Source organism: Xiphophorus hellerii, chromosome 11, assembly GCF_003331165.1.
Source record: "Xiphophorus hellerii strain 12219 chromosome 11, Xiphophorus_hellerii-4.1, whole genome shotgun sequence".
NCBI lineage: Eukaryota > Metazoa > Chordata > Actinopteri > Cyprinodontiformes > Poeciliidae > Xiphophorus > Xiphophorus hellerii.
In genome coordinates this window covers 16654843-16682553 of record NC_045682.1, presented here as the reverse complement: position 1 = coordinate 16682553, position 27711 = coordinate 16654843, and the positions used below count along the sequence as shown (strand labels likewise).

General features: G+C 41.9%; 1 protein-coding gene across 2 annotated transcripts; it reads right to left on the bottom strand.

Annotated features, from left to right (window-relative positions):
* Nucleotides 1-272: 272 nt before the first annotated feature.
* On the bottom strand, nt 273-27711 carry LOC116728548 (lysine-specific demethylase 6B-like). 2 transcript variants are annotated; one of them, XM_032576753.1, is made up of 22 exons: nt 27509-27711; nt 23276-23392; nt 20408-20464; nt 18810-18933; nt 15971-16027; nt 15547-15745; nt 15222-15467; nt 14954-15091; nt 14588-14866; nt 11963-14490; nt 11744-11870; nt 11277-11382; nt 10883-11088; nt 9648-9826; nt 9479-9547; nt 9232-9380; nt 8368-8482; nt 8101-8288; nt 7834-7975; nt 7630-7756; nt 5910-6080; nt 273-3711 (listed from the first exon to the last, which is right to left on the bottom strand). In XM_032576753.1, the coding sequence occupies exons 4-22, from the start codon at nt 18926-18928 to the stop codon at nt 3688-3690; spliced, it is 5169 nt and encodes a 1722-aa protein (XP_032432644.1). In that variant the 5' UTR covers nt 18929-18933; nt 20408-20464; nt 23276-23392; nt 27509-27711; the 3' UTR covers nt 273-3687. The 2 variants fall into 2 exon arrangements, with proteins under 2 accessions (XP_032432644.1, XP_032432646.1); XM_032576755.1 differs by lacking the exon at nt 27509-27711 and adding an exon at nt 26874-27158.

Here is a 27711-nt window from a genome sequence, read left to right as displayed (position 1 = left end):
AAAAAGGCTTGTTCAAGACTTGAAAGAATATGTTGGTTTGAATATAAACTTGGTTTCTGAGAGAACCTTCAACCTTTGCCTGTGTGATGTAAATTAGAAAAAAAAAACATGCATACTAAATGTCGGCATTCAAATAAAACAATAACCATTTCTGAAAACTGTATCCCAAGATAACAAAAGGGAAGGCCTCAAATAATCAGCACTTTTTTAAAAAAGCAAGAAGTGACTCGGTGGAAGAACGTAACCGGCGACAAAATGCATAGAGTCGCTGCTGCATGGTTTATCAAAACATTTTAATTTCTTGAACAACAATACAGTATGTCACAGAAAAATCACAGAGGAATTAAGACAGGTCTGGCTCAGCTTTTCTTCTAAGTGACTTCTTTTGGAAACAGTGAGTGCAGCATAAATCAATCAAGTGAAAATAGAAGGGGGTTAGGGGAAAAGAAGAGCATCGTTACATCCTCCAAATAGTACTAATGAGGACAAGACACCAGGAACCTCGACGCCAATAAAAAGTCACATCCCTAAGAGTCTCTGCAAAAGTGTCAAGAGTTAACAACTACAGTTAATGCTTATCATAAAACCACTAATGCCACACGAGATTATGCATTTCATACAATGGAAGAAAGGTACAAAAGAAAAAAAAAATCTTGTATTGTTCTCTTAGTTACAGTACAAAGACATCATTCCATTTCTAGTAAACTGTGTTGAAATGGTTCTAAGCACCAGATGGTTGAATTGAGCTGAATCTTATGTCCATACATCAATATATGCTGTTTGATGAGGGGGCACCGAGGCAAGTAGGGGTCTAGCACCATGAATATTAAACTGCCCCCCTGATTGCACATCCCCTATCCACACACTATGACCATACTACGCTTTTAAAATACCTTGTAGCCCCTTATCAAGTGAAGTATCCTTTGATATGCAATAAATATATAAGCAAACCACCATTTACAGTATAAATAATGTCACCATTTACAATTTATCATTTTCTCCATTATCCAAAAAAGAAAAAAAAAGAAAGAGAAAAATAAACAGAATAACTGACAACAAAAAAGAGGTATAAAAGTTGGGACGAATTTTCCCATTGCAGTAATTTAAACTAGAAGGAAACAGGATACTTTCAGCGTGTATTTAGAATATACCAACGACAACAAAGGAAAACTGAAACAAATGACAGCAACAAAAGCCTTTTTTTTTTTTTTGATTGAGAACAAAATTACACATGTTTTAATAAACCTGAAGCGGATACAGTATGTACAGAAAATGGTGTGCACAGACCGGTGAGACCAGAGCCGAGCCCTGAAGCTTGCCATTTGTGGGCAAGTCATTATAATCGTTTTTACGCCAGTGATACCACACCTCCATTTCAATATAATAGTTCCAGTTCCGTGAGTAAATCAATCATCCTACAATTAGGTCTTTGCAAAAAATACTGACCACTTGAGCGCATGTACAAACACTGTCAGATAGCACCAGCAAATTGAGTTTCCCGTGGAAACTGTTTTGCTTAAATATCTCTGAAGGATTGCTGATGTTGCATTTACATTTTATTTTCATAAAACAAGTAGTGTTTTATCTTGAAGTCATAATGAGCTGCACTATTTTGATATTTATAAGCTAGTTTTGACAGGGATGTCCTGGGCATGGCCCATTTAAAAACACACAGTAAGTATGCTAACGTTAGCTTAGCACGTCAACAAACTGCGACGCGAAAGAACATCGTCAGCAGGGGAGGTTTGTTGAAGACAGCAAGTGAACGTGTTAGGTCATATCTTGAGAAACAAACGATGAAGCCATACAAGTTTTAGGGAACATGTTTTCAGAACACCGTAGTATCTTTTGGCTAGCTGACCCATGTTGGAGATTTGCATTGAAGTCGCTCAGTGGAAACGCAAGTTGGGTCAAAAAAATCTGTCACTGCCAAGACAAACTGACCAGAGAAACTGCAATATTGAGTTGGAACTCATGGTATCAGCAAAATCCTAATATTATTAAGCATAAAAAAAAATAATCTTAATCTAGAGATTACCAATAGGAGATTGTCACGTTTCTGTGTAAGAGAAATGCGACATTGTTTTTACTATTCACTATAGTTGTCAAAGTTAGAAAAAGATTAACATTTCCCAACAACAGATGTCATTTAGTATGGAGAATCTTCCTTTGGTCAAAATCCTGAATTTGTTGACCACCAGGTCTAATTTGGCATCGTCTGCATCTCGTTTAGCTGATGCTTGAGGAGAAAAATCCGCATCTATTTTTCCGAACCGATACTGATGGCATGGCAATAATTTTTGAAGTCAGAAATTTTAGATCAAAAGAGAGCAGTGAATTATCGTTAATTAAATAATTACATCGGCGCAGTTCTAGCCTTTGGCAGTGTGTGGAGCTGAATTGCACTAGGACGGAGACACAGGATCTGTTCATCTGTTTGGCATCACTGGTTTTTGCATTAGAAGACTATGATTATTTATATCTTTGCACATGCTATTTTATGTTGCATTTCGCTGACGTAAACATCAGTGTTTAATACCCATCCCTCCTCCCGCTCTTTGTCTCTGTCTATGCACACCACTGTGTCTCCCATAAGTTCATTCACAATTTACAATTCTTTATTTTCTCTGTTACCTACAAACAATAAGATTTCAACAAAAGAGGTATAAAACCGGGACTCTTAAATTCCCCATTCCAAAAGTAAAAATGACAACTGTACGTCGGTTTTCTCTGCATGTTTTGTACAAATCACGTTAACCATCATCTTTGCTAGACTTGTTAAAAAGTGGACACAATAAAAAGTACATTTTTTCCCCTCCTCAACACAGTCAATTTCCAACTAAGAATGAAACCATATTAGTCCTCCAGTAAACCCGTATTTTAGAGAAACTGAGAAAAAAATTTAAATTTGAGCTAGTACTTACGTAAAAACCTAATTTGTGTGTGTTTTATAAGCTAATTACCTCTAAATACAGTTCACAAGGCCAATGTGGTGTACTTCTAGGCTGGTAACACTTTGTTAAGTATCTAATGAGAATAAATAGGATTGGTATAGCACCTCAAAGAGTTTACAGACAAGAATTACAAATATCAGTTTACCTGAATACCGGAACAAAACAATTAAACAAAAAAAAACAGAAACCAAGACCATGCCGAACATGACAATCAGCTACTTCCCCTGCTGGTACAATAGAATCACAGCAAATTCATGGACACATAGAATAACTAGATTGGTGTACAAAAGTTCTACTGAATTTGCATAAAAGTACCTGAATCATTACACAGAACCGGCTACTAGACGCTTTTGAATCACAGCAGTGTCCGTTGAACATACATAACCTGATTTTCAGTGGTATCAGTGCTCACATTGTTTGTTTTTTTTCCGTTTGCTTTTTTTTTTTTTTTTGTTAGTTTTTTTACTTATGTTAAATGCTTTTTGTGAGAAGAACCAGTCTAGTCATTCTATTTCAAAACACACGTCCAATCTGCAGCTGGTATGGGGAAGACGGTGAGCTCGAGATGGATTGGCTGAATATCCATACCTTATTGTGTAATGTAAACAATACTGAGTAAACGTGATTGGCTGATTGAGAGAGCGTTTGCTGAAGCTGGCCACCTTGGAGACAACTTTTGTGCTGCCGTTAGAGTTTTGGTTATGGCTGAGAGACGTGCGACGCGGAGGAGGCCTCACTTTGACGGAGGTGGAGGGGTCTGAGTGGGGGAGAACAGAGGAAAGACGAGAGGTCAGATGGAAGAACCAAGACAAGAGACTGTTCTGCATGAATTGTGTTTCAAACTGCAATGGTACACATTTGTTTGTTGAGCATTAGCGGGTAAAAAGTTTGATCCACTGCTGATTGCGTAAGTCGGTTAACTTCAGTGAAATTACGAGTCTCTGTCTCACTTTATATGGAGAGAGATGCCACATCAAGCAACAACTCAGACAAAGGATGTCGCTTTAAAGCTGCAAAAATGATTTGCATGTCGTCAAACGAAGTCAGCCTGTGATTTCAAAGTAAAACATGACTTGATGGAGAAACCTTTGTTGACAGGACATCAGTAACATGTATTTAAAGTTGATTACCAGGTTTGCACACATCTCAGAACTAATTTTAACCAAATTCTCTCTACAGAAACTTAGTGAATCCTTTAGCTGTCTTGGCTGCTTCTTGGTGATGTAACACTTCAGCTTTTTCTACTGACTTTTCTCCCTCACCGAGTTCTGATGACCAGCTAAAACGATGCACTTTGATGTGACTCTTCTTTACACACTCCTCTGTTACTTGGACAGTGTCTTTTGGGATGCTAGAAGACCCCTTTACAGTTTATGTTTGTAGTTACTGTCGCCACAGCTGCCTACAGATTGCTAATGAGCTCTTCCACTGTTGATAGCTGCTTATCCTTGAAGGGTTGATGCCTACCTCCAGTGACCACTGGGTAAGAGGCACATTCCTTAACATTTACTCAAAGTATTGCGAAGAAGACATTGCCGCTTCATGAATTTAACTTGTATCTTCTTCAGGAATAGATCATTTGCACTGATGATACGTTTTGGGTCAACGTCCTGATGAAGAGGCCTAACCTGTCCTTATTTATCTGGCTGAGGAAAGAAAGTTCTCAAACGTTTCACAATATGCACGCACTGGGCCCTCAATGCATCCAAATCTGTATTCACTTTTATCAGGAAAACGGAAAGAACTGAAATATTTTGTTTCAGCTTCTGTCCTTAACAACAGAGATGGTGCGTTTCTCTTCTTACAAGCACAGCGGGTCAAGTTGATGGCAAAAAGCTCAATCTGATCTCCACTAATCACGGCCCTCACTCCCAGGTATTTTCTGATTCCTTTATAGAAACCAACAGATAATAAGACAGGCTGGTACATGTGCCTTTTTAACCAGAGGGAGCTTGAAGGCTCTGCAAGATTTCACTTCATTACAGGATAGGCTGTTACCAGTGGTCATCTTGGTGTCTGCAGTCCCAACTGCCTTCAAGTCATTAACAAGCTCATTTTTGTCTCAGACTGGATTTGAAAGGTCTTCGGTCTTATCTGAGGTGGTGGAAAGCTTTGATGAGAAGAATTGTGTGGGATTTAAAAATGTAGGAGACGACTAGAAATTGAGAGAATTTGTAACTAATTAGTGAATGGATGGATAGAGAATATAATGCAAATTCCTTTTTCTAGCTTCTAAGGAATATTTTTATCTTGATTTTAAAAATCCTGTTTCTCATTTTTGGCAGTGTGCCTAGTTGCAACAATATCTTTACATAACCGCTGGTAAATTTCCCTGGAGTTTACTGCAAAGTGGCAAAATGAAAATCATTGTGCCGACTCTTGAGATTTGCCCCAGAATGTCAGTACTCCACCACTGTGGACAATTAGCGTGAACTGGCGCTTTATGAAAGTTTGATAATCATGGCATCGCTGTCAGCTGAGACTGTTTCGGGCTGGTATTCAATGCTTTCATTATGCATCCTGAGACATGACAGGAAACGATGGGAGAGAGATTGGAGAATGACAAGGAACAAGACTCCAGTTGGACATTGAAATTGTTAGTTGGCCAAAGAAAACACTGATCTGAAAGATCACACTGGAGATTTTGCGTAACGCTGCTGCCAAAACTGAAGACGAGTAAATGAGAGTTGTGTTTATGTTTGAAGTTTGCAGGCGGGTCAGAATTGACCCATAACCCGTAGCTGCATTTATGAAAGAAACTCTGATAATATCCAAATGTTTAGAACAACATTGTTCCAAAGTGGTCCTATCTCCATTTGCCAACTTTTTTGACAGTCGTAATTAAATTTATAAATGACCACAGAAATGTATCGATATCATGACAATGATACTTATCTGAGATTGTATCAATGTCACGAGGAATTCCATTATTTCCTTTTTTTCTTATATACTGACCAGCATGAAACTGTCGTAGATCTTCATCAGCTCCTCCATCCGATACTGTTCCAGCACCACCACCCCCGCCAGAGAGGAGCTCTTAGCTCGAGCGCAGTCCTCACAGTGCACCACGTAGGTCTTCTTAGTGCTGTTCTCACTGGTTACTAACAGCAGATTAAACACCTCCACCTACACAGGGACGGGAGTGGCACTCAGGTGTATTTCTTATATATATATATATATATCTATGTGCACAATATTCAAAGAATAGTTAAAGTGAGGCATTAATATCTCAGGTATGAATCCAGATTAGTGGTCCCAGATGCTAAAGCTAAAAGCTAGTTGGTGAAGAACCAAGTAAAATGCAGACTTCTACCATAAAAAGGGCTATTCTGAAATATCCTGGTGGTTTATGTGAATAATAAACCAGCAGGTTTACTGCTGGGAGCAACTAAATAACCAATATTGGTTGGTTGTTTCGTTGCTCCTTCAGCTAATTGCTAGTTCAAAGCCAAAGCAGACTTGTACCGGCTTAAGACTACTTTCTTTTGCATAAGCTGACTAATTAGTTGGTAGTGGAGACAATAGTTGATATACTGTATTTGTGGTTCAGTATTCTGTAAAGCTATCAGCTCGCCAAACCAGTGCCACCTTAAAACAACTCCAGTCTTGAAAACATCATTGCAGTTTGTGCTAATGCTAACTAATGACTGTCTACCTGGAAATCCGGGCTAGGAAGGAACGTGTCAACAATGTGTTGAACATGCATTGTGAACACACTGTAAATATTTTTTATTCAAGGTCACCACCTAAAAATGGTCAAATTTCGTAAAACAGTTTTCACTAATAATAATAATAATAATAATAATAATAATAATTTTATTTGTTTTTTTTTTTTTTACATAGTCTACTTTTTTATCAGGTTAGATATGATGATCGGAAACATGGGACATGCTATGGTTTCAGATCAACCTTTCTGGCATGGTCCTTATAGACTCTAGTCAGTCCCTTTATTTTTTTGTGTTATTCTTTTGTATTGGGTCATTGTTTTCCCAGTGCTTTTGCGTTTCCTTACAGCCTGTCTCGAGTTTTATGTTTAGTTAGTGTCATTCCTGAGCCAAACTCCTCAGTTCACCCCCCCTCACTGCGTACTTTCTCCCACAGCTGCAATCTGTTAGTAAATCCTCCCCTGTTTTGCATTCCAGTGATCAACCTCCCCCCGAATTTAAGCTTCACTGTTCAGCTAAACCCTTGCCATCCTTCATTTCATTGCCACGGGTTGTTGACATTCCCTTGCATGACTTGCTTTCTTTACATCACTTTCCTCCTGTGTTTGCTTTAAGTGCTTCATTAATTGTACTTCCATATATCATGATTTTCTGAATTTGGGCTTTGTTAGTTCTCATAACTTGATAGTTTCACACAGGAACCTTTCCTATGCACATAATGAGTAGTTACAGAGTAGTTTGAGTTGTCTAATGCAAACATGACGACGGTTTGAACGCTCATTAAAAAGCATTTGCGTCAATCCGATGACATGTTTGAGATTAGCATTGTTTTAGGACTGTTGGTTATGGACAGTCAGCCTCAAAGACTAAAAAAATATGAATTTATACAAACCGAAGATGCAAAGAAAGTTCCACACCATAGGTAAGACTTAAATGACTTTTTTAGCAGAACATCACTTCAAAAACCTTCAGCTATCCCTTTACAAGAAACAACTACAACAGGGACTCACATCACACTCGTTGCAGTAGTAGGCGGGCTCATCCTTCATGCGGCTCTGGTAAAAGATTTTCTTTCCTGCAGCCACCAACTGGTCTCTCAGAATCTGGATGTGCTTCATAGACTGCATGAGGCAGTGCCTGAGCAGAAAGAAGGAGTGGACGATGAAGAAACGCTCACCCACCTCCAGATAGATCCACAGTGGCAAACATTTTACTTGATCATCTTGTAGGTGTCCTTGTCCGTGATCTTGAGGGTACGAGCCACGTTCCACGAAACGTGGATCATGGGCACGATCGACTTCACTTTCTTCACCTCGTTCCACTCAAAGCGCTCCAGAGCTAGCTGATACTGGTATGCTGCAAAGACCCAAAAAAAAAAACAATGTTAGCCGTTGTGCAGTGGACAGAAGATGGTAAAAATGAACCGAATCATCAAGTTTAGCAAATTCTTCCTTAAAAAAAACAACAAAAATTTAAATTACCATTGAGCGGTCCCACATTCCAGGCTATGTTGTTGCACCAGCCAACGGCTTGAACCCAGTGAACGGTCCCGGCGTTGATCCACACCAGATCTCCTGGTCTCTGGATGAAGCGGTACACAGGGATGTTGGAGCTGTAGAGATCCTCCAGCACTGGCCACCAGGACCCCGTAAGATAGTCTACTCCGTGTCTGTGGGAAGAAGTCAACAAGACAGAAAATTAGACTTCTGATAGTGTTGCTGCATCTGCTGATTGAATTTTATACTCACTTGTCGCAGAATTGGTTTATGGCGTCCCAGTAGTGCTCGTGTACTGCAAACCACTCACAATCTCCAGGCCCGATATTAATGTTGACAGAGCAGAAGTTGTTGTTCTCTTGATGCCCTGGTGAAAAGCAAAAGCCATTTATTGACTCAGTAATAATATCTAAAATCCAGAAATGCAGCGGCCAATTTTCAATCAATAGCTTCGTAGGGTTCTGACCTGGCGATTTTGATTCAAGCACATTATGAATTATCTTTCAAGTTTGTGAATACAAACATGCAGCAGGTAATTTTTGTCTAGTTTGCAAACAAAATTAAAAAGTAGCCGTCTTAATAAACAAGTAAAAGACTTGTGAAACAACAGGCAAGCTCTATCTTTGCATCAATGAAACCCAACTAAAAATGACACATTTTTCTCCTTTACAAGGCGGGTTACAGCTCATTAATGTTTCCTTGCCGTCTTTTTGCAAGTTCTGCTCAAAATAAATAGGAGATCTGCTCATTTTAATATTTAAAAAAAAAAAACAGATTTACCATGTAGGTTGTAAAATTATTTATTCATTTGTAAGCCAAAGTCGTTTTCTTTTCTTGAAGCTTCCTTCATTGTTTGTTCTTTCTATAAATTGATCTGTATTGTTGATACAGACTGAACAGCTGAGTCTTCTTCACACATCAACAACTTCCACACTGAGGAGTTTTGCTTTCAATTTGTTTGTGGAGTTATACAGTATATCGGATTCACTGATCAATGTTTTGAGTTTTCAAACAGCGGCTAGAGCCGGTCAAGCATTAAAAGTCCAAGTCAATCAGTGAATGTCTTGATTCATCTGTTAAAATCAGAACTGACTTTCAGGTCTGACACACACTGACCGGGAGTTCGGCTGCCGGGAACCTTCATGTACAGCTGCACGGAGTTCATCCCCAGGATGGTGTGACCAACGAGACTGAGCATGTTGTTGCTGGATTCCACTCGCATGAAAGCTGGGAGCTTCAGAAGCTCCTGCAGCTGGGGCTTCCACCTTGGTTTAGAAATGATTTAAATATGCAATCACGGTTAATAGTTTGATGTAGCACCAATCCACCAGGAGATTGGCTGGATTTGAAAACTCTTCCTCACCTTTTAGGGTCAGAGAGATCAATGTTGGTCCCGAATTTAATGATCTTTCCCACTGTTTTCTGCTCTGGGCTGTGGGTGGAGGGGGGGAGGAATAGGGAAATCTGAGATGACTGTTTACTCAGCTGAGCAGGGATTTCTTTATACAGACAGACCAGAACTGTTTGCTTACCTGGGAGTGCTGGGGGAATTAGCCAACTGGGCTTTACTAGAAGAAGTGGAGTTGGCTTTATTTGTCATTGAAGTGGGACTGACTTTACTACTGGGTAAAGTCAGGGCAGCTTTTGTGGTCGCTAATGTGTCTGATGTCTTATCTTCTTCTTCCTCCTCATTCTCACTTTCTTTCTCCTCCTTTATAACATCAACAAAAAACGACTTAGAGATTAGGGAAGGATTTCACAAATAGCTTGAAAATGTTTGTTTTGCAGAGGAACAACGTTTCTAACTAAATCAGGCTCATAATTTCTTATTTCTATGTTAAATTAAACAAACGGCATCTAATAGTTGCTTCGTGTAGAAACAGAAAATCAGCCTGAAAAAAAAAATTATAGAAAAGTAACCAATTGATTCACATTCAGTCACAAAGTCCAAAACTTATTTGATCGACTAAAAACCCGGCAGAACTGGGGCTTCCTCAGTTTTTTTATGTGCTTAAGTGACACACAGATTTTATTCACTCTTACATTCTCCTCATTCTGTATATTATGGGCTACGGTTAACTTTCCTTCACTCTAAACGTCCGTTCACCATGGATAACACCAACGAGCTATTAAAAGTACAACTCCTGGTCTTTCAGTAGAGGTAAGCAAGGTTGGAATGGGCTAAAAGACCATCACCAAGAACCTTGGTGTGAAGGCAAGAATTGCAATGGAAAAATGTTAAATGACCATCAATCAGCATCAGCCTGGAGCTCATGCAAGGGTAAGGAACAAGCCCACAACTACCTGTTAAAGGTCCGAAGGCAACTGGGACCGGTCCGCGAGGAAACCATTGGCCACATCATACAGCAATTTAAATCTTGCTCCCCTCTTCTACAGAGGACACATGTCCATTTTGGCTTTTGAGTGAAAATGTAGACTTCGAAAGACTGAAATTTTGGTTCAGAAGAGACCAAAATTAAGCTCTCTGGTGTCAGCGTGGGTTATATCTTTGGAAGGACAGAAATGACATATATAACAGAAGAGGGAAATCTCCTTCTGGCTTGTTTATCATATGCAGCAGCATATGCTTGCTTAGGAAGACTTGTCGCAACTGTTGCCACACTCTCAGAAAGACAAGGACTGGCTTTTAAAATCAAGAAAACTCACTGGTAACTTTTTAAACTCCTACATGCTCAGCACAGTAGCTGAGCATGTTTTTCTAACTGTACTGAAATAACAGCTTAATACTACAGAAGACAATATCTACCTCCAGGCTCTCTTGGAAACTGGAGGCCTGGTACTGGGCATATTTGGCAATGGTGGTGTGCGATCGACTGCTTTCACAGGGCCAGGTTTGTGCAGAGCCATTTAGGTTCCAGTTCTCATCAGCAGGCTGTTGAACCTGAGTTCTCACTTCCACGGCGTGGTCTGAATTGGCCTCCACCAGCGACTTGGTGGAGAACAGACCGAGATCTTACAGAAAACAAATAGAGGGGTGGGGGGGGGAAAACATGGTTAATTACCAAAGATACACAAATATTCAAGCAATAGTAATCCTCAAACTACTGAGTTTTAAGCCTGCAGTATCTCCCATCAATCTGTACTTGTTGAATTACAACTTAAAAAGAATGGAATGCAACAGAGCATGAGCTGAAACTTACTAAGGCGGAGGGAGCCGGCCAAGCCCCGGATGACAGTTACAGCATTTTTGGAATCTGTGCAGAACTGAAGCAGAACTGGAGAGAAGGCATCCCTCTTGCTCTCCAACTGCAGAAGCAAAAGAGTACAACTATAAATGCTGGAAACCACACATGTAAACAATTAAAAGTGTGTTTTTGTGCATCATGACATGTTTTCAACAGAGTTATTTTCTAGACCTAACGGGGACACTTTTGTACTTTATCACAGCTAAAAAGTGAAGGCTAAAACAATATGTGTGATTCCTAAACCTGACCAAAGAATGAGTCAACTCAAAATCCAACACTGAGTGACAGAAAACATGAAACGAAAAAGCATAGCTATTCCAAGGCTGCGTTTAACTCAAACAACATGCTTGTGGGTCCTACATTTTTCCTTCAATTTCTGGAGTCGAAGAAGACAATGCCACAAGGCATTACTGAGCACTCACATAGATGCTTGGTGTGGGTGGGTTGAGCTTTTCCCGTGGAATGGGGGTGTCAATGGCAATTTTGGGTTTGACACAGAACAAGGGAAGCAGGAATGACTCCTTGAATTTCCCCTTCACTCTATCTCCCCTAAAGTAAGCACAGTAGAACATCAGATATCCACAAGTGACAGCGATGGGAAATTGTCAACAGCACATTTAGATCTTTGTGAAACCACTCACCTGCATGCTCTGACCACTTCAGCTGCTGTGTTGTCGATGCTGAGCTTCGACATTGGGATCCTGGGTTCCTCCAGCTCCGATATGTTAAACGTTTGTCTCCCGGCACTGTCCATTTTAATCAGCACGACCTTCAGCTCCTTGGACAAGCCCATGGACAATGCTTTCAGTTTCAAGGGATCCACTGGACCTTTGGAGAAGGGAGATTTGCTTGCTGGTGTGATAGCACCTGACTGACGTGATGCTTTGATTCTTGCAGCTGAGGTTCCTGTGTTTGAGGTGTTGGTATCTGGGGTTATCTTCTTTCCTAACATACCAACCTCCACCTTCACATCAGCGTCCCCAGTGTCCAGTTTGACTCTCTTGATGTCTTTACCATATGGCGTTTGATTTTCCTGAGGAATCTGGCCCTTCATGCTGTCTGCAAGAGGTCTGGTGGAGCTTTTGGAGATGACGGATACAGAGGATGAAATACCCCTCTTGTGCGCATCCTTTGAAGGATTAGCTTTAGTTTTGCATTGGCTATCTTTTTTGACCTTTATCTTTACGATGTCCTCTCTTCCGCCATCTTTATGCTTTCTCTTCCTTTTTGTAGCAGTCCGCTTGGATTCTTTCCTGTTTTCTCTCCTGTCCTTGGTGGAGACGGTAATGACACCAGTGAAAGAGGCAGTATGAGTTGTGGTCACTCTCAGTTCCGCACTCAACGATCCCTCCAGAAGTGAGGAATCCGTTCGCTCCAGAAGGTTCTCTTTATTCTTTCCCACCCCGTTATCATCTGAACAACTCTCAGTTTCTTCCTGATTCTCCTGCGCCTTGGGATGAGGGGCTGAATCTTTTCGAAATGGCAGACTTTGGGATTTCAAAAGTGAGTCTGAGGTAGAATCAGGACTATTAGGCTCCAAGAAGGCTGTGGGGGATGATTTATGGCAAAGATTCGGATTCTCATCACAGTGAATCTGGGGTGCCACTGTGAGAGATGATGAATGCTTTACCCCTCTTGAAGTGGCCCCACCAAAAGGACCCCCGCGACATGATGCTCTCTGGCCTTCAAGGAAGGTGGCCAGGCTCTTGAAGACATCATCCAAACCTGCTTTATGTTGATCAAAGTCATTAAGGAGCAAGCCCGTTTCTTTCCTACTTGTATTCTCCTGCTCTTCTTTGTCTTCTTCAATATCTTCTTCGACTGCATGAGGTGGCTCGCAGAACTCAGTTGGGCTGTTGAGAGAGTAGCCATCCGGTTCGCCAGTGCTTTCACTATCTGCAGGGAGAGGAGATAAGCACTGAGTGGGACTGGGCTGGAGAACCGGTCTACTGATTACGCCCTTTTTCAGCTCTTCCTCATCTTCTTCAAAATCCGAAACGGGGGAGCCCTGCCAACTGAGCACAGGAGGAGTGTTTGCATGGTTTTCTCCCGTGTCACTGAGATTTCCCAGCACAGCCTCAGGCTGAAGGTCTGGCGCATTGAGAACTCCCACCTTCTTCTCGTCTTTGCCATGGACCACCTGGTCTGACCCAGCCGAGCACGTGGTACTGAGAGGTGTTGAGGCTTTATGGAAGATTGAAAGGAATGTTTTACCAGAGTTGATATTTGTTCCATCTCCTGAATGCAATGTAACATTGCTGCTCTGATGGAGACTTTCAGGGTCGGCTATAGATTCTATGGGGTGTTTATTTACTGGTAGCTCTGTGGGAATGCTGCTCCCTTTAGGGATTTGCTTGGACTTTGAAGTTGGGGACTGGGAAGTAGCGTTGGCATTGGAAGTGGTTGGCTTGTCCAATGTTCTTTTGACCTGTTCACCTCTTTTCCGGGTTTTGTGTCTTCGGAGTGACTGGCTTTGATTAATTCCTGACAAAGATGGCGTCTCCATTTCGTCCAGTTTGGCCTCTCCTGGACAGGAGAAAGCATCGACGGAAGAAAGCTTTTCCTTCTTCATTTTTTTTAATTTCAAGCGCAATTTTCTGTCTTTCTTAATTGCTTTATCTCTCTTCCTATTCCTTTCATCTACGCTTTTCTCTTCTTTTTTCTTCCTTCTTTTCCTTTCCTCGTTATTTCCATTTGCAAAATCACTCATTTTCTGTTTTTTAATAAGCTTATCCTTCCGTTTGATCTCAGTTTTTCTGAGCTCCTCCAGCCCCTTCTCGGGCTTGCTCGTCCTCGGCCTGGCAACAGGAGATTGTCGTGAACAGACTGAGGTTTTCCTGTGTTTGGGGTCTGAAAACCTGGATTTTGAGCCAGAGTCAGACGTATGGCATGTGGATGTCAGGCTAGGTCTCTGGACGTGACCGGGGCCTGCTAGAGACTTCTGCTGTTCACTGAGAGTCGGAAGGCGTGGGTGAATGTCTGCTGAATCTCTCCTGCAACTGGACACGGCGAATGAGGAGGGACTGGAGGGAGCTCCAGGACTGCTGGAAGTGGAACGACCATCTTTAGGACTGCAGAGAGGGGTCGAACTGGGGGAAAACTCTGCAGCAGAATTTTTGCACAGGGTTGAATCCCTTGAATTGAACCTTGAATGAGACCGCTTCTGTTCCTGAAACGTAAACGTTCAGATTCCACGTTAATTACTGAGTAAATTATGCGCTACATTCTCAGAACTGTAAGGTGGATTTTAAATGTTTATCTCTTACTGTGCTTTGCTTGTGATGATGGCTCTGCAAGTCCTTTTCCTCTAGGGGGCGTGGTGGTTTGTTGTGCTGTGGAACTTTCTGGTGGCTTGTGTGCCGCTGATGGTGGTAGTGATGATTTTGCTGGCTGTAAGGCACACGGGTGTGGTCTGCTGGTGAAACTGAGATTTTCCCTTCGACCTTCCCTTTGTTACCATAATGTGGTGGTCTGCTGATGAGACTCTGGTTGGGAGGTTCCGAGTCACCAGCGCCATGGCCTCCCGTTCGCGGTTCAGAGGTTTCCTAGAGCGTTTCAGAAAAGGTACTCGATTTCAGTGGCACTAGTTCTAGGTTTAGTTGTATTTTTTTTTCTTGACTGAGCTGGTTTACCTGTTGATGAGATGCTGAGGTCCTGTGTTCAGAGCGATGGCAGGGACCCGCTCTGTCATCTTGGTTGCAACGGTAGTGGCTAGGCGATGATGGGGCATGAGGAGGTGGAGATAAATGCCTCAATCCAAGATGAGATGACTGTACAAAGAGACATAATTTCCCCTGTCATACAATACTGGATTTCACCAATAGGGGGTAATGTTTCTCATAAATAAAGGAACTCATGAATGGGAGACATTAGTCAACAAAAAAAGTTTGTTCTCATTACTTGATCTGGGTCAGAGTCCCTTTTCCTTTTAGCCGGACATCCATTCCTTGAAGATAGATGGTGCTGAGGGGGTGGACTGTGATGAGGCAGCTGCTCTCTCCGTTGGTGAAGGGTGGGACGTTTCCAAGGTCCATGCCTGTTGTTGGCCATTCTGCCTGTGAAGCCTCTGTGGTGGTCTGACGCACCCCATCTATCCATCGGGGACTGCAACTCTCTGCTGCCGCGATTCAAGCGAGGATGCCCTTGCTAACAGAAATAGGAAAAGAAGTGTAAATACAAAACAAGGCTTTCCCCAGTCGTCGGTGCTCACCAGATTGTTGCTGACATTGTTCTGCCAGTCGACATAGCGTTGTCCAGGGCCAGTTAGATAACTGTTACCGCTTTGGTTGGGGAATAAGCGTGAAGAGTTGTGATGCCAGCTCTGGGCCTCAAATTGCTGCTCTTTACCATCCCAAATTCTTTGCGGATGTCTATGGCCCTTTGAGATGCCCTTATCCTGGACATGGTTGACTGTTCTGTTCCCCCTAAGAAAAAACAACCAAACAGAGCTGAAGTCAACAAGTGGCAGATAGTTATTTTACAGTTCTGCTACATAAATGTGAGTTCAAACCAGATGTTGGCATTGCATTTTCAACTGTTGATTACAAAAAAGGAAAAAGCTGCCTCATCATTAAGCTTTTGTAAGATACACACCACTCCATTATCATCAATATTCATCAGTGGAGTTATTGATACATTGTTTCACTCACCTGTTATACAGATGACTTGATAGTGAATGATGTGACTGGTTACGTTCTTCTTGGTATCTGTAGAGTGAAAACACAGAAAATCAATCATAGTATAGCGACTTAGCTTACTTGAAAAAGGTGAATTTTAAAACTTCCTTTGCATTTCTGACATTGACTATTAAAGCTGTTTATGGTTATGCCCCTCTTAAGACTAATATAACCTTTAACAGCTTTACAACCTATCAATCAAAATACATTGCAGTTGTATTGTGTGGTTCCAAAAACTTGTTTTATGGGGGGGGGGGATCCTTTTTACAGTGTAGCACCCTTTCTGTGAAATGCCCTTCTCCTGTCCTTACTGTCTAGACGCTGGATATAGTTTAAAAAGCATCTGAAGACCTTCCTTTTTAAACAGATCTTTACATAGGCCACTCCTGCCTTCTGTTTACTCTCTTTTTTTTATTGTGCAAATGTACCAAGTCATTTGCACTAGAAACTAGACCCAAAAAACGTAGTAATTTTTTGTGGCTTTGCAATGAATTTACAATCACATAGACATATTCGACAAATTAGAGTTCTGGTTTGTTGAATTGGCTTGTCAGATCAAAACAACAGTCTTTAAGTTCAGTTTTTAAAGGTACAGTACCTTAAATGAATGCATCAAAGGATACTTCCGTTGACACAGTGATCCCACTGAACGTCTTAAAGAAACACTCCATAGCTCTCACTATATTTGCCAGTTTCCACCTCAGCTTCTTTTTACTGATGCAGCAGCCAGTTGACGATGCTACCGTCTCCTTCATCAATTCTGCCTTTTGAACATGACATCGAGTTTATTATCACAGCTGCTGCCGGAATGAGAGATTTCCCTGAATATGCTCATCAGAGTTTCAGTTAATGAGTCAGCCACGTTGAAGTGGTACTTATCTAAAATTGGCCTTGAATGCTGGTTCAGGTAAAATGCATCCCATCATCAGCTTCTATTTACTCTGAATTCGTACTTTTTAACTTTTAAAGCAACGGTGACACTGTGACAATGAGGGTTGCTCTTGGCTCCCTTTCAATCAGCACAGCTATCCAAACCTTGCCTGGGTATTTCCATGCAATCCAAAAGGCAAATCCAAACATTTAATGGTGTCTCCATGTTGATATACTTCTGAGCAAGTAGCAGACGAAGTCATAAACACAGACTAAGAACAGATAGGTGTTGAATTAAAGATTCATGTTGCATGATGACATGTGAGACAGAAAAGAAGATAATTTATGTACGAATATACAAAATAAGCATGCAGTACAACACATTAAAAGCATGGTGTTGTACAGCACAGTAATGGTTTTCTCACAATTCCCTCACCTTTTACCTTTGCCTTTCTTTGTGTATTTACTTAAAGGGAACATTGTGAATTAATGAACATTTTGAACAACAAAATATAAATGCACCCTTGTACACCCTAGACTGATTTCCATTGAATGTCCCTCTGTCAGATGGTCCAGCTTGAAGATTTCGCTGAACTTATATTCCTTATATTATATTGATTTAATTTATGGTTCAATTAGTTTCATTTTGATTCCAATATTAAAGGTGTTCTCTGATTTTGAGCTTGATCCCACTCGAAACTGACCTACGACCTCCAGGATTTCCGAGGCTTTCAGGCGATCGCTGGATTGTTGAGAATGCTGAACACCTAACTTCATTGAGAAGGCAAGCATGACGCTACTGCGCTTTCAGTACTGGAAACCCCTACTGCTTTCTTCCAATTAGACGTTCAACAAAGTCTTTCAAGCTTCAACTTTTTTTTTTTAAATTAGTATAGCTGTGACTCCTTTTTTTAATCATGACAACTTCACAAGTTTCTCCTTGAGCTTATTCTCCATCATCCTCATTGCTAAATATGATGCCAGGGCTTCCCGTTGATAGCTTGCTAAATATATTTTGCATTCCAACTGCACCTGAACACCTCATAATTTCCTCCACTCCTAGCAACAAGATGAAGATGAGCGCACTTCTCTCTGTCTCTTCACCCTAGTAGCCACAGTAAGCATATACTTATCTCTATGTGCCAGGGACACAGCATGGTGGTTTCTGTATTTTTAGGTGTGTTTTTTTTTTTTTGGAGATCATTGATTGTTCTTTGCAGCTGCATGACTTATTCTTTTGTTTAAGCAGGTGAGTAACCTCCACTAACATTGTGAAAAACATTACAGACAATGACGCTTTGGAAGTGTTAAGCATGCTCAAATAAAGTCGGGAAATTGTCATGCACTATTATACATAATGAGGAGTGTTATCCCTACAGGAAGGCCCTGTTTAACCCTTAATCTTGGGGGAATATGAAAGTTATGGTGTGGTCTTTATCAAGTGTGAAGAAGGCAATTTCAAACACACTGGAGACAAGAGTCTTTGTTAAATACAGTAAATGTTTCCACAGTAATCTACCGCTATCATTCAGTTCATGCAGCAGTGACAAAGTGTCAATAGTAAATACATTCTGAATAAGCTCAACAAGGACACCTTGTTTTGCGATGACATGGTGCGGCTGCTGTGAGGAAACGGTTTGTGCTCGCTTGCATTTTAGTCTTTTTAGACGTTTTGAAATTAGCAGAACCACAGCAGCATAATCCAGAAGAGTGGTGTGCGACACCATGGCAATTCACATGCAACGCACAGAATCTCACTTCTTCACTTGTGAGTGGATATCAGTTTCCGTAGGTTTGTCTGCTGAGACCGACCTGTCGCACCTTTAAACACACACATTTGCTAGGTACCTTTTAGCACACTGCATACTGTATCTATAAACTTATTGATTCAAGGATAAAATGTTAAAACATAACCATTTCGTGCAAGTGTTGTGCAGCTGACCTTTGTGGGTGGCTCCAGGGGCGACCGTTGACAGGCGCCCATTGTCCTCTGTTAGGCCCTCCAGCTGGGTAGGGGTCCCATGTGTTGCGGCCAGAGTAGAGCTCCGCCGGGTGATACATGCAGCCTGCAGGACAGATGTTGCCGAATTCAGTCAGAGGTTTCTTCAACTTCGCTGTAATACAGACCGCTACAGGAGATTCTTCCTGCCCACGGCGGTCACAATCTGCAACAGGTCTTTTAAGAGCCCTAAGTTAATAAAAGTTACAACAATATTTTATTTCCTTTTGGGATCAACAAAGTGTTTTTGAATTGAACTGAATTGAACTGAGTGTTTAGAGATACAGCAGCCTGAACAATTACTAACACTACTGTTAAAGATGTGCAAAAAACATTTAATTGCAACTAATTTCTTAATTTGTTCTTGGTGATGAACGGGACGATCCATTCAAGTTGCACAAAATTGTGTTCAGTCGTCTGGAATCTCGACTTTACAGTATTTTTAAATAACTGGGTCTGTGAAAAAAGGTAAACTGATCTATTCCTATAAAAGGATGATTTAAAAAAACCCTCTAAACTTTGCTGCTAGAGAACTGCAGCAAGATTTTCACTGTGAGATACTAACTGCAGTAACATTTCTGTTGTTTCCCAGGGGTGTAAATATAACATTTCTGTTAACTGCCGTGCACCAGGCTGAACAAGGAACCGAGTTTACCTCAGCAGAACACACAGTGACCAGGGTGGTAAAGGAACCCTGGTAAATGAAAATCTTCAAAGCTGCAGCAAAGAGTGGCATCTTGGAGGTCGACAAATCTCCATTTTAACAAACAATCAAACAAACAAACAAACAGGGCCTCTTCTGTCCTTGTAAGGTTTACAAAACTCTACTGGAAAAGTGTGGAAGACTGAACTTTTACAGCTGGGTCTTGTTTGAAACACAACAAACTCAGGAGAAAACACCTTATTCTTCCTATTGAGTACAGTGACGGATCTGTGATACCGAGGCCTTGTTTCTTTTCCAAAGGTCATGGGGACCTTATTGCACCATATAGAGTCACAAATGTTTTGAAATATGAGGGCATTTTAAATAACAAATATCCTTCTTCTATGGCTAGCTTAGTTTCCAGGCCTTTATCCTATTAAAAAAAAAAAAACCCTCAGGGTTAAGCTGCAAACATTATCTGGATGATCTAGACACATTGTTGAGAGAGGAATGGTTAATTATGTCTCTCTGTGTAAACTCTGACCTTGTGTTTATAGTGGAAAACTAAATGTTGTCATATTGGCAGGAGGAGAACGGACAAAGTATCAACAGCTGGGGAGTCAAGAATTTTATCACCAGTGACTCTGATAAAAACAATTAGTTTCTAATTCTGGAGTTTTGTCTCACTAAATAATAATAACGTTTTTTTTTTAATCCAAGATTATGTAACTGCACTGAAACATTTATTTAATAACTTTTGACACTTTTTTTTTTTTTTTTTACCAGGATTACCATGAAATATGTGTACGGTGCTGCAGTGAAAAAAAAAAACATTTTTTTTTTTGCCCTGCATGTATTTTTGAGACAGCTGAAACAAGAACAAATGTTCCGCAGTTACCAGTCTTGGTCGGTGTGTAGCGGTCTCTCCACTTCCCACGTGAGCGCAAGAGACGGTCTGCAAACAAAAACACACACACGAGAGAGAATCACTCAGGAAACATCTCCTCAGGGCCCGTCATTTAAAAGACACAGAACTTTACGCTTCAAGTCTCATCATGTGCTGCTGTGACCGATGCACACCAACGGGGGTTTTTGTTCTTGCGTCTTTCTCATGCTGTATTTTCAGCTGCTCTGTATCTGTGCAGCGGTCATATCACCAGCGAGCAACAGCAGCACCGCTGTGAACTCGGGCTTTCTCTAATCAGCGGCGCCCGGCAGTCACCACAGCCGGTGGCCATTCAGAGAAAGAAAAAAAAAACAAGACACGCTCCATGGCAACCTCACTTTAAGGGCAAAGAAGGAAAATGGAGATGCTGCGGGAGACAACCTATGTTTGGGTTCATCCAGGCCGTTCAGTTTCACTACTTTTAATCAGCTGCTAATTCTGTGGATCTGTACTTCCTGTCTTGCAAACTGATTTAAGTATACCTATTTCCTGTGACACAGTGAGCTCTTTCGCTGCCTAGAAACCACTAATGTACACACACACACACACACAGGTGTTAAGACTGGCTGCTATTTCAGCTTCTTTCTGTCCCTTTTTTTAATTTACCCAGTTTTTGCACTTTAATGGACTCAATATTGTTGTTTAAATGAGACAGACAGTTTTTTTTTTTTTCCATGAGGAAGTCTTGTGCTGAGAATCACACTGCTGATGTTGTGATAAGGCTGCACCTCTGTATGCAGATGCTCCCCCGTGGCTATTTATAACACACATGAAGAACGTTTCACCACTTCCCTCACGGCGCGTTCAGTTGTACTACATGTTTTCGCTCCACAGGTTTGCTTGTGGTGTGACTGATGCAGCTGCTCCACTGTGTTAACCTTTCTGTGAGCGCTGAATGAAATTAAGCAAGCAATAGCCCAACCCGTTGCCAGAGCAACAGAAGCCAGACGCTTCTTCTTGCCCGTTGCTTCGGGCTTTTTTTGGGTCGATTGCTCGATTCAGATGTACGTTCAGAAAGAAGGAGAAAACACAATGAGTCAATATTTGCATGCAGAGCTTATTTTGTGAACATGTAGTAAGACGAGGCCACAAATACTCTTCCGAAAAGGCGGTTAGCAAATTGTAGAACTTTTGCACATTTTTATGCACGAGTAGCGCGCAACTATGAAGTGGAAAGGAAATTGTACAATATTCAGCATTAGAGTGTTCAGAAAACACTCTAATAAGTGTTTTCTGAACACTTATTAGAGTTCAGAAAACTCTAATAAGTGTTAAACGCACTTGCATTCACTCAAGACTTCAGGCGTATGTCTCCACCGGCTTTGCAAATCAAGAGACTCTCCCTTTGTCCAATCCTCTTCACTTAGCAACGCAAACTGACTTCAGATAGGATTATGAAGTTTTTAAATCGCATTGCAGTCAATTGGATTTAGGTCGGGACTTTGATTGAACCATTCTAACACATTATTCCATTGTCTCCCTGGCTTGATGTTTTGGGTCCAGTTACCTTTTTTGGTAACTTGGTAACTAGGCCAATAACATTTTTCCCCATTAACGCTGATCAGATTGTTCATTCTTGTTCGATGGGGGATGATGCTGCCGCCACAGTGGGAACAGTGAGATGCAGTATTAACATTTTTGCATGTTGGTTGAGGCGGACAGCCATGTCTTTGTAGGTTTGCAGGTGAACCATATAATTTCCGCATATTTACAATAATGGTCTGGACAGTGTCCTGTGAGACGTTCAGACCTTGCGTGGTGACAGTGTCATGTTTGTGCAGATGCTTCTCCTGAGCTGAAAACTGCAATTACAATTTAGATTGCAATTAATCTACATCCTCTGGACAATTTTCTTCCTTTATCTTTACATAACATCCCCACTTCACCCTATCAAACCTGTAGCATTTGAGCTGCTTTACCTATACATACAATGTGGCGCTCAGGGACACTTGGCACCCGTCCAACTAGTCAAATACATCCCAGATGTCCGGAGAATGAATGCATGACACTTAAAATATAGCATCAACCCAAATATCACACTCAAGGAGTCCTTTGCGATTGTGATGTTACCCACACACAACCTACAATCTGCTGATCCAGAAACCAGCATTTTGGTTTGGCCTTTTCTAAACACAGCATCCACGGATCGAAATCCCAGCTGCAGGACTTTCAAGACGACGGGCGATTCACTTCAACATCCAGCTGTCCCGGCCACAAAGAAGGTGGCTGTGAGCTGAACGCATGCCATTTTTACTTGCGAAACTGTGTGAGCAGTTTTGCGGCACTTTGAGACAAAGACTCGCAAGCAACTGCGAGCCTGGGACCCAGAGCTGCTTAGCTGCACCAGCAGCAGACCGACCATCTGTCGCCAGCCCGCCCCGTCGCCGCACGCCGGTACACACACTTTTATTTGCCGCGCCGTCCGTGGAGCCGTCAGTCGGCAGCTTAAGCTCGACTCCGCACAACAGCAGCTCTGTGCGTCCAATATTAAAGCCATATGCGCCGGGGTTAATTCAAGACATCTGGAATCCGGCCTTCAGGCCAAATGATCTCATGTGCAAAATGGGTGAAGTTGCTGTTGGGTAAACGCTCTCCTTCACGGTGAGGCAACCTTTAGGAAAGAATGTGCAGGACAAACAGTTTCACCCCGTAGGAGTGCACTGCAGAAACACCTTTTGTTTCACGCAAAAGGCCTAGGCTTCCTCCCTCCCATGTTGTCACCAAACACTTGCTAGCCGCACGCTTCCTGTTTGCTGAGTGTAAATAGGAAGCATTTATTTGAACTCTAAACATCAGGGTGCTTGTGTGAGGCAGTCCTACCTTACAGTGACCTCCGAGAGACAAGACTTTCAGGTCCAAATGTTGATGTTGCTTTCAGGACAGGATTAGAAAGACTCCAGACCAGTGCGGCTTCAGATCCCTTTAAATAGCTGCGAGCTTGTAGGGGGGGAGAAAGAGAGAAAAAAAAGAAAAGCACACAAACACAAATAGTAAGAAGCTGTAGGAAATACCATAGACAGTTGGTGCACAGATGTACATTACAGGAAGGTTTTATTGTTTCAAATCAAAGGGAGTCCCTTGGGTACACCTGTAACTCCCTTCCTGTTTTATTCCTATCTAAGTCATCCCAACAACATGTACACTTTAACATATGTGACCCTGCAGGGCAAAGAAAGAAAAAAATAAGCAACCTTTGGAGGGCGTCCAGGCAATTTATTTTTTTTTTTACTACCTGCCTTTCCTCCTGATGGCACAGCATTTCTGCTTTACTACTTGTTTCAACAAGGCTCCCTCTTTTTATCTTGATACCCAATATCCCCAGCCTCCTGCTTTCTCTTTCTGGCAACGCGAACGGCTCTGCCTGTGTCTCCACCCTCCCTTCTCTCGGCACGCTGTGCCCCTGTATCCCTGGCAACCGATGATATCATTTAGTCCAGAGCTGGGAGGAAGGCCTCCAGCGAGGAGGGGAGTGTTTGCGTTTGTGTGCGATTTTTGACAGAGAAAGGAGAGGTTGTGTCGACGGTGGGGGCAGGAGACCGTCTGTGGGGTTTTTAAACTTCAGCTTCAGCTTTTTTTTTTATTCCTCGCATTTGCACAGCAGTACTTATAAGGGATAGGCTGATATGAAAGTGCTTTGCATAAACATAGCACAGTTTCAGAGTATTCCCTCAAAAACACAAAGAAAAATATGTAATATTATCCAATTGCTTTATTTTAAATAGGAAACCCCCAATTATCTGTAGAATGCTTCTAGAATAATCTGTTAGTTCAAGTACAGAACGGATGTGCCGATCAAGTTTTCCCTTATCAGTACCAATTTGGATTTTCTTTGCGGTCTAACCTGACTCATATTTCCCTTTTCTTCCTAAGCTGCTGTCACACTGTTCCCTATCTTGCCTTGTGTGCTTGCATTAAAAACAAACCCATATGACATGGGTTGCAAAGAGGCGAATGAAGGAAATTAATAGGACTGTATGGGTCAGCAAGTTCTGTCATGCCCATTCTGAACAGGGCATGTACGTGGAGATCGGTGGTGTTGAATTCACAGTATTCTGCTACACCGTGACCCGGTTCATTACTTTTCTGTTAAGTATTTGACTTTTCATATTTCCGGATCACCTGGGGACAAGTGGTCAAGTATTGACTACCCAAGTCTATCAGACAGTAAGTTTGGGAGGCATTCAGTTTCACTTTCATTTTCAAGCATCTGGTGCCTGGAGGTGAGTAAACTATCTGGATAACACAGCATGAAATTAAGTAATTTTGGATTATATTACGGCTCACTGCTGCGATCCCTGTGCAGGAGTTGCATTGATTCTGTCCATGAGCAGTGAAGTGCACTGCCTGGAATATGCTGCAGGGTTAAATTTTAAGGTAGGTGATGTGGGCATCATGTCTTCCAACTCAAACGAAAGGCTGATGAACGACAGCGTGACATCAGTATAAGGATTCTACCACGCAGAGGAGAAAAATGTGTCGCACGTTCTTTGAGTAGACTTGAATCAACGACATTACATTGCTTCATTGACAGACCTCTAAAGGTGGGAGTTCTTATAAGCAATTTAATGGACAGGAAAGGAAAAACCTGATTTTTCAGTATGTAGCCATCTACAGCACTGTATCTCGTGCATGATATTTTGATTTACACTGTACTGTACTGTAATGTACCGCACGCAGGATGTAAAAATGCTACAAAGCACCCATTTAATGGAATCGCCAATTAGAGCTGATCAAGGAAAAATTGGCCGATTCTGATGTCTGGTCGATTGATTTCTGCATCTCTTGTTGCCATACTTGTACCAATCAGATTTACTTATTGTTATTTTTATAATATATAAACACAAACACTTCAGCAAACACATACCTATTAGTTTCACAGCTGTAGCTTTTAAGCGTTATGTTTTAGTTTTTAAGCGTCTTTCGTTTCCCAACGATGCCTGCGTTTGGAAGCATTAACCAGCAAGTTCAGAAAGAGGGATTGCTGCAAAGTCACCAACTCAATGCAGTCAGCTGGGTACCCTCATATAGACTTAGTTCTTTTTCCTCAGCTGACATTATGAACTGAATTTAAGTGTACTGCATTATATCTAGGCTGGAATTTAAATGTCAATTTGAATTTATCTATGCGACCTACTTCAACTGAATTAGAACTATTTGCTATTAACTGGCACTGCATTATTACTGACAGAGCCAAGTTTTTTCAAGTTTCCTTGCAAGCGATCAAAAGTACTGGACTCTTATGGAAGCCAGCTGACCAACAGCATCCAACGACGTGGGGGAGGGGAAACCATCTACTCTTCATGAAGTTGGGGAAAACCGAGGGCACTCTAGGGGTTTCTTTGTGATCTTTACAGTAGATATGATGGAAAATCTTTGTGTTTATGAAATCATAACTTTTAAAACCCTGAGTCTAGCTTTGATGCCTGTAGCCTGCCCAAGGCGATGACTGATAGGTGAGCAGCAATATTCAAAGAACGTGGAGAGCTAAGCTTTCATTTTTAAGCAGAATGACATTAGAAACACCACAATCATGCATAATCTAAGCTAGCTGCAGCAAAACCCCTGCAGATGTGCATCTTTTGCAGCGTGTGCATGCGTGTTTTATGCAGTGGATCATGCTCGTATACCATAAAAGGGAAGGAAGGTCTGCCACACACACACACAAACACACCATATTTGCCTCCGGTGGTTTCTTAGCAAGGAGAGGACAGGCAGAGATCAGACCGAGCGGAAGCAACAAGGTATACAGGCAGACTGGACGCCGACTGGACCCCCCCTACCAACACCAGCAGCGCCACCTCCCCTATAGCCTCGCTGGCTACATTCACAGTTCCAACCAGACGCAGACATGAGCCGGGCTCAAATGCTCACATAGCAAACGTACAGTACGAGCCGAATATCAATCATTTAGTTTTTTTTTGTTTTTTTTTCTAAAAATAAAATCTCTGCTTGCCTGCTTGCTTGCATTACAGCCCCCTGCTTGTATCCCCCCCCCCTTCTCCCTTTTCCAGTTAACAGCAGCTTCTGCCGGCATACGCTCCATAAAGCTCAGCCCCTCCGAGGGGGTGCTGGAATGTACCAAGGCAAGGTCAGAAACACCAGAGAGGGGTTTGTTGCAAGTGTGTGTGTGTGCGCGTGTGTTGTGTTGTAGTTGCAAAGAATACAAAATGTGCAGCTTTTTGGGGGGGAACAAAGACTGTAAAGCATGCTGGCAGGTGTGACGAAAGACTGTGTGTGCACGTGAGAGAGAGAGACGGCATGTGTGTGGGTGTGAGTGTGTGTGTGTGTGAGATGCACAGCTGGTCTGCGTGGTGAATGGTAACCTAGAAATGGCTGTCCAGGTGGTTATCAAAGCCGGTAATCAACTGAAGGCATAAATATATATAAAACAGGTTGATCCTGGCGGCAGTCGCCTTACCTTTGACCTCCTGGGTGAGCATGGCAACCATCTAAATGTGACATTTCTGCTGGAAGCAGCAAAATCCGTTTGAAGAACGTTGTTGGGAGACCTGTGCAACATGAGACACTTTCCTCGTTATTCTAAATTAGGATCTAATCCTTGCTCTTCCTACTCCAGTTTGTACACAAACACAAACTCGCATTCAACAGCTCGATGTTCCGGTTTGCAAAAAAAAAAAAAAAAAAAAAAGAAAAAAGAAAAAAAAATCGAACCACAAGTGTAACCGCAACAGTTTTCCTTCACTACATTCATCATTTCACATTCCTCCTCTCAGTGTGGGTCTGCACGTGAGCGTGTTGGTGTGTTTTTGCGTGTGTGTGTGTGTGTGTGTGTGTAAGCTTCATGCATGGATGTGCAGCAGTCTGCAGACGTACACTGCAGTACAGTCACCGAGAGACAAATCATTGACAGGGCACAACATAAAACACCCCGAACGATCCGAGAACTGAGATGGAAACAATAGAAAAACACACACAGACAGACCGACACACACACACACACGCTTCTACCCCAACACACAATGCATGCAGTAGATTTCCATTCACCACCATAAAATAAGCACATCAAGTTCCTCCTCCTCATTCCTCATTTACCTCTCTTGGGTTTTTTTTTTTTCTGTAGTTTTTTTTTTTTTTTTTTCCTTCAGGGTCTTTGGTCCAGGCAGCCCTTCTCTCCCCTTTTTCCTCCCTTTCTTTCACTCCTCGCCACCTTGTCTCACCCGATCCTCTCCTCTCTGTCTCCTTTCTTTCCCCCCTCGCCTCCTCTTCCTGTTTCCACTCTACTCTCTGATGCTGGG

Excerpts from the sequence above, each read along its gene's own strand:
- LOC116728548 (XM_032576753.1), bottom strand. The coding sequence starts at position 18,928 with ATGTATCACCCGGCGGAGCTCTACTCTGGCCGCAACACATGGGACCCC. Across the intron at positions 9,827-10,882 it reads GTTTCCAAGAGAGCCTGGAG|GAGGAGAAAGAAAGTGAGAA; the intron begins GTAGATATTGTC and ends GATGTTATAAAG. Across the intron at positions 8,483-9,231 it reads TCCCGGCAGCCGAACTCCCG|GGCATCAAGAGAACAACAAC; the intron begins GTCAGTGTGTGT and ends GCTTTTCACCAG.